Source organism: Ctenopharyngodon idella, chromosome 10 (genome assembly GCF_019924925.1).
Source record: "Ctenopharyngodon idella isolate HZGC_01 chromosome 10, HZGC01, whole genome shotgun sequence".
NCBI classification, from domain to species: Eukaryota; Metazoa; Chordata; class Actinopteri; order Cypriniformes; family Xenocyprididae; genus Ctenopharyngodon; species Ctenopharyngodon idella.
This window is the reverse complement of record NC_067229.1, coordinates 46,230,321-46,237,020: the sequence shown is the minus strand read 5'-3', so window position 1 is coordinate 46,237,020 and position 6,700 is coordinate 46,230,321. Positions and strand designations below refer to the sequence as shown.

The following is a 6,700-nucleotide window of genomic DNA, read 5'->3' as shown; positions in this document are numbered from 1 at the left end:
GAGGTCCAGTGTAAAGTTTCCACATTCAGTTATGGTTTGGGGTGCCATGTCATCTGCTGGTGTTGGTCCACTGTGTTTTCTGAGGTCCAAGGTCAACGCAGCCGTATACCAGGAAGTTTTAGAGCACTTCATGCTTCCTGCTGCTGACCAACTTTATGGAGATGCAGATTTCATTTTCCAACAGGACTTGGCACCTGCACACAGTGCCAAAGCTACCAGTACCTGGTTTAAGGACCATGGTATCCCTGTTCTTAATTGGCCAGCAAATTGTTGCAGACCACATACACCCCTTCATGGCAATAGTGTTCCCTGATGGCAGTGGCTCTTTCAGCAGCATAATGCACCATGCCATACTGCAAAAAAATTGTTCAGGAATGGTTTGAGGAACATAAAGAGTTCAAGGTGTTGCCTTGGCCTCCAAATTCCCCAGATCTCAATCCATTTGAAAATTGAAAAATTTATGGGATGTGTAGGACCAAAAAAAACCCCCGATCCATAGGGGCCCCACTTTACAACGAGTTTAAGGATCTGCTGGTAAAGTCACGAGGGGGACCTACACGTTATTAGATAGGTTGTCTTAACCTTCTACAGCACAGCATTGCCCTCAGGCTACGGAAAGTTTTCTTAAGCCCTATGTTTAGTAAATTTTTCTTTAAATGATTACAACCAATTAGAAAGGTCGAGAAAGTACCAAAGAACAGTCCAGTAAGGTGTTGGAGTCACTATCAAGCACCATTTAAAGGTGCGACATCCTGTTCTGACACATGGTCACAAGAGCACATAGTGTGAGAAGAAGGCAAGATTATTTGCTTTAGTAATCTTATTTAAATGACATGAACTGTACATAAAAAATATGTGTGTATGAAGGTGTAGAGACGACTTTTGACAGGTTTTTTGAATTTTTTTTATTTTGCATGTTCAGAAATTCAGTTTTTCTTTTCGCTGCCTCAGGGTAAACGTTGTGTGATGGGTACTTTTCGAGGATGTTTTGCGCAATACCTCACATTGGCCATAATGTGTTACAAGAAGGGAAGATGCAGGGTTACTGGGTGTGCAGGAAGACCCAAAGTGATGTGCAAAAATTGTAACATACACCACTATTTCACAGCAGAGAAGAACTGCTTTTTGAAGTTTCGTACGGAGTGAAATCTTATTACATTATATGGCATGACACACTACATGATACAGACCTATGCATGGATCAAATTCAATAAATCAGCGTCTTTCAAATGTGTCATTTCTTGACATTTTTTTTTTTTTTTTAAATTGTGATTTTGATGATAATTTTCTGTATGATTCTGTACCATTGTTGCACAACCTTCCTACACAAATATTTTGGTGCGGGGGGAGGGTAGGTGGGTCAAAAAAAAAAAAAATTATCAATAAAATGTTCCCAAATGAACCAAAAAATTATGTGGAATATTTTTTTTTCATGTGCCGTCAACATGTGTGCAGTAGAGGGTGTTGTGGCTGATTAGTGTAACTGTGTACATAAGTGTTTGCTGTGGTTCATGAAAGCCAATTTTGATGAACTTCCCATTTTCATGTTGCCTTCTATTTTATCTCCTTTATGTTTTTTTTTTTTTTTTTAAAGGTGCAAAGCACATTTTGTAGTTCAAATAAGTTTGTAACATTATATCAGATAATGATATATACGGTTATGAACTGTAAAATATTGAAAATGCATGCTTACATTCTTAATCTTATCATCCAAACCATCTGTGGCTTCAGTGAAACCACAAGGATTAACAAGAACGATGCTTTCTTACCGTGTTGCTCATACTACAATATTAAAAAAAGGAAGTAACAGTCCACTCAGTGACTCCACCCACCTTTGAAGTATATTTACACCATGTTTAGCCAGTGAGAGCTCACTGATCATCTTCATCATGGCCATCATCATCTCTCTGCTCCTGTTGGCCTCTCTGCTGCCACACCTGACCTTCACTGGTGAGACTGATTATTTAACAGCATATTACGATGACTTTTACAAGTGTTTAAGTGGTATGTGCTGAATAAGTTGACTAACAGCACTATCTCTCTCTCAGCTCATGTGAATGTGAGTATAGTGAATGGAAAAGAAGCCAAACCACACTGCAGACCTTACATGGTTTCTATTCAGGCGTGTGGGGACCATATCTGTGGTGGATTCCTAATTTCTGATCAGTTTGTCCTGACTGCTGCACATTGCTGGAACAAGTAAGAGCTTGTTTAGTGTGATCTGCTGAATGTTGAGTTAAAATTACTTTTGAATGATAATGACTGAAGTGCACCCTGTATATCAGTTATGACATAAATGACCATTTCCAATACACTCTTTCAACAGACGTAATATTCTAATGGTTGTTGTTGGTGCTCATGACTTAAGGAACAGCACAAGTTCAGATCACATCAGAGTGAAGTCCTACATCCCTCATCCAAACTATACATACATTCCTAATCAATATGCTGACGACATCATGCTTTTGAAGGTACCAACCTGTAATAAATTTCCCACACAACAGGAGACTCCTAGGCGGATCCGCATTCAAGTCGCCAAACCCGCGTGACTGTCACATTCGTTTTGGTGCCGCCCAGAGGATTAGCTCCGCCTCCGGGCGGCGCCGTAAATTCTACTGTCAATCAGCGGATCCTGAGCGGACCCACGTCGGATCCGCGGACGCGCACGCGCCTTTACTCTAATGGTGCGCTCACACCAGATGCGAATGAAGAGTTATGCTGCGTTCACACAGACGCCTCAGATGCGTGTCAAATTCGCTCTATTCGCGCGTCTGAACAAAGTGTGTTCAGACGCGAATTTGCGTCATGGGAGGGGCTTCCATCTCTTTCTGCACAGATCCTCTGAATAAACACATCATCTTGTCAGTTGGAAACCAGTAGCGGCAATTTAACTCGGTTATGCCGGCTGGCTTTTACTAGCTAGCAGGTGGGCTAGTATCAACGGCTAAAATCATGCAAAGCGTTTTACAACTAACCAGATTGTCCGATTTCTTTGCTTATCCTCTTCCAGGCAAGGTCCTTTTTATTCCTGTCTCGATAAAAATATGATGACACATCATAGAGCTGAGGGTGGCCACACACAGCGACTTTTATCTTTGTTCTGGTCTCCACCACTGATCACGTCATAAACACATTACTACCAAAGCAGAGTCCCTGATTGGTTAACGCGCCGCGAATTTTCGCCAAAGTTCAGATTTTTCAACTCGGGCGTCTAGGGCGTCAGACGCTCAATTCGCGCATCAGACGCGTCAGGCGCGTGAATGCTCAATTCGCGCCGTGCCATTCGCGCGTCAACGGTTTGCGCCGCGCTATATGCTTGATTCGCGCCGCAGGATGTCTAGACGCGCTTTTACATTGACTTAACATGTAAATCAGACGCCTCAGACGCGTTCGGTGTGAACGCAGCATTAAGCGCGAGTGATTTACATGTTAAGTTAATGCAAAGACGAATAGACGTCCTGCGGCGCGATTCACTTGAATGAGGCGGTGCGAATGACGCGATTCGTGCAAATGAAGCGGCGCGAATAGAGCGTTTCGGGCGTTTGACGCGCATAACACGTGATTCGCGCGAGTTGAAAAATCTGAACTTTGGCGAAAATTTGCGCCGCGTTAACCAATCAGGAGCTTGCTCTAGTACTGACGACGTAGCGTGAGGAGGCAGAAATCCGAAACAACATAGAGGGCAAAATCATCCTCGCTGTAGGATACAACTTTGTACTTTTTTAGAAACAGGAATAAAAAGTATTTTGCTTGGAAGAAAGTGAGTGAGGAGGTCGGACAATCTGGTAAGTTGTAAAAAAAAAACACTCTTTACTCAATTTGAGCTATATATACACATAATGAGGCTACAAGCTAGCTAAAGCTGGCAAATTGAGCTTATTCGCCGTATTTTACAACTACTTTCCCGCTGACGAGTTGATGTGTTTATTCAGAGAAAGTGTGCAGAAACGAGACAAGCCGCCTGGCAGAAGCCCTCTCATGACGCGAATTCGCATCTGTTGTGAAGTGAATTTCACCCGCGAATGAAGCGAGTAAACTCAAAATGTTCAAGCGTCCAACTACGCACGAATAGCGCGATTTATTCGCGCATGTCGCGTCTGGTGTGAACAACCCATAACGGTTGAATCAATTTGCGGGTCCCAAACGGACCCGCCGCAGAGGTAAGGGCTGTTTCTTAATATGCGTTCTTCAGCGATCTTGCGTCCTTGTGTTCTTGCTCTACGTCATCATCAACCGTCGAAGTTCAGTTCCAATACTCAAGAACGCAAGAACAGAGGATGCATGAAAGTACCCGGATGTGTTCTTGATATCGAGGATGCATCGAATGCAAACTTGAGAGAATCAAACCGTTAAAAATCCCAGAAGACGCTGCGGGCGGTCGACGTACGGAAGCCTGTAAGCTTTAAAGTTCTTGTTTTCACTTATGAGATTCCCGCTACAAGCTCACAAATACGTGATGGCTCGTGAGAGTAAACCGTTTGTTTTGCTTAATTTTAATAAAGTGATAACCTGAAGAAAGCCTGCAGTATTTTTATTGGAATATAAAAAATAATCTTAACATTGACAAAGCATGTAAGGCTACTCATTTTCAAAAATACATGCGGTAAAATAAAAAGATATAAAATTATATGAAAACAATGTCTATAATAATATGAAAGAAATCTTTTAGTAGGTTATGATAATTGTTTGTGATGTTATGTTGTATTTATTGTGCATTAGCCACTTTTAAGATGCTGGGATGTCAGTTGGGCAACAAGATCGCAGCACATCTCAATTCTCAAATGATGCGTTCTCCGTCCTCGCGTCCTTCCAAGTTCGTTCTTTCAAGGCCGCCTGGCAAGACCGGACTCCACGAGAACGCAAGTCCGTTCTCTTTGTTCTTGGAATTGAGAAACAGCCAAGGTTTTAATCGCGGATGCAGCGCGGAGCCACGGCGGGTCCGCGATCCGCCTTCGTTGCAGATCTGTCACTGCGTGCAAGTGGACGCCGATACGGGTCCGTTCGCGGATACGTTCCGGAAGCCGCGATACCTCCGCGGCCGATCCTTTTGCTGTGTGGGTTAGTTTTTCAAAATAATATCTGCTCAGGAATCAGTGGCACAAACCACAATGTTTGAATTTATATTGCAATTTCTTGAATTAAAAATTACTGAAGAGATTTAAATCATTTCTGTGTAAATGGCCAAGTGCCTCTTTGAGTCTGTTTTCTACATTATTAATTTATTGTTCTGTTTAGCAACAAAAAATGGGCAAAAATGCAGAAATATTATACACAGCATAAAATAAAGAGGCAAATAATAAAAAAAAACTTCACTTTGCCTTTTCGGCTTCTGTAATAACCTCAAAAACAACAGTATAATTCAACAAACTTCAGTCTTATAAAACGTTGTTTATTAAAAATGGTTGTATTTTTTAATTACAGCTAGAGAACAAAGTCAAACTAAACAAAAAGGTTGGAGTGATCCCATTACCAAAGGAAAGAGAAGACGTTAACCCAGATACTGCCTGTAGTGTTGCCGGCTGGGGAAGACTGATGGATAATGGCCCAGTGAGCAATGTTCTAATGAAAGCAAAAGTGTCTATAATGAATAACACAGAATGTGGCAATAGATGGGGAGAATTATACTCAGTCTCACAGATGATCTGTGCGTATGGCGATGGTGGATCCTGCCAAGTATGTAGAAAAGATGATTCACAGAGTTTATTGTAATTTACAAACTGGTTTCACTACTGATGTGTTGATCTGTGTTTCTTAACAGGGGGATTCAGGAGGTCCTTTGGTTTGTGGAAAAACTGCTGTTGGTATCACATCTTTCAGTGCCCGGCGCTGTAATTCACCTGATCATCCTAATGTGTATACTAAGATTTCACAATATATTCAGTGGATCGACAAAGTTACTGGAAATGTGTAGTGACTTCATGGAAACTAAAGAAGGAAGAAATGTTATTCTTGAATTCTTCCATAAACCTTCTTTCAATAAAAGTATCACAAGGCAAGCATCGATTATAGTCAAAGTGTTCTCATTGTCAGAACTATATATAATTTAGACAACACCTTCACTTTCCAGTCATGCCTGTAGACTCATATCTCTTTGAATGGGAAAAACTGAAATACCCAAAACTGTTGATCAAAATTACAGAATGTCTGAACTGGTAAATCCTCCAGGAGTTGAGTTGTAAAATAAAGAGCTTTGTAAAATCTTCCTACAAAGTTATTTAAAAATTTGGCAAGTCTTAGAGATCTATCCTAGTGAATAACTAGTATACTTAAGCACAATTTATTTGTATGTACTTTATTATAACTAAATGTATTTGTGGCACATTATACAGTGCACAGCATAAATGAGTACACCCCCTCTGAACAAATACAAAAGATGTATTTTCTTTATGATCACTAATACAATTCATGGAAAGATGGCAAAACTGAAATGTATTAAACATATACATAATAAAAACTGAGAAATATATGTCATTAATAGCCATAAAATAATTAGCCAATTTTGTTTAAATTAAGGATTGCATAAATGAGTACACCCTAGATTTAATTCAACAAATGTATATTCTAGCACTTAGTATGCCCTCCATAATTTTGAATATACCAAAGCACAACTCCCTCACACCTTCAGCTCTCATACATCCTGTTGTTCTCAGCCACACCCTGCTTCATTAAGAAATGCAACTTTTCTGTGCTAGTTTTACCT

General features: G+C 40.7%; 1 protein-coding gene across 1 annotated transcript; it reads left to right on the top strand.

Annotated features, from left to right (window-relative positions):
- The first annotated feature begins 617 nt into the window (after nucleotides 1–617).
- On the top strand, nucleotides 618–6,001 carry LOC127521006 (granzyme B(G,H)-like). The gene is made up of 5 exons (XM_051909836.1): nucleotides 618–1,950; nucleotides 2,049–2,199; nucleotides 2,327–2,471; nucleotides 5,422–5,673; nucleotides 5,759–6,001. The coding sequence occupies exons 1-5, from the start codon at nucleotides 1,890–1,892 to the stop codon at nucleotides 5,909–5,911; spliced, it is 762 nt and encodes a 253-aa protein (XP_051765796.1). The 5' UTR covers nucleotides 618–1,889; the 3' UTR covers nucleotides 5,912–6,001.
- Nucleotides 6,002–6,700: the final 699 nt, after the last annotated feature.

Coding starts and splice junctions, on each gene's coding strand:
- LOC127521006 (XM_051909836.1), top strand. CDS start 1,890: ATGGCCATCATCATCTCTCTGCTCCTGTTGGCCTCTCTGCTGCCACAC. Junction 2,200..2,326: donor GCTGCACATTGCTGGAACAA/GTAAGAGCTTGT, acceptor CTCTTTCAACAG/ACGTAATATTCTAATGGTTG. Junction 5,674..5,758: donor GCGATGGTGGATCCTGCCAA/GTATGTAGAAAA, acceptor GTTTCTTAACAG/GGGGATTCAGGAGGTCCTTT.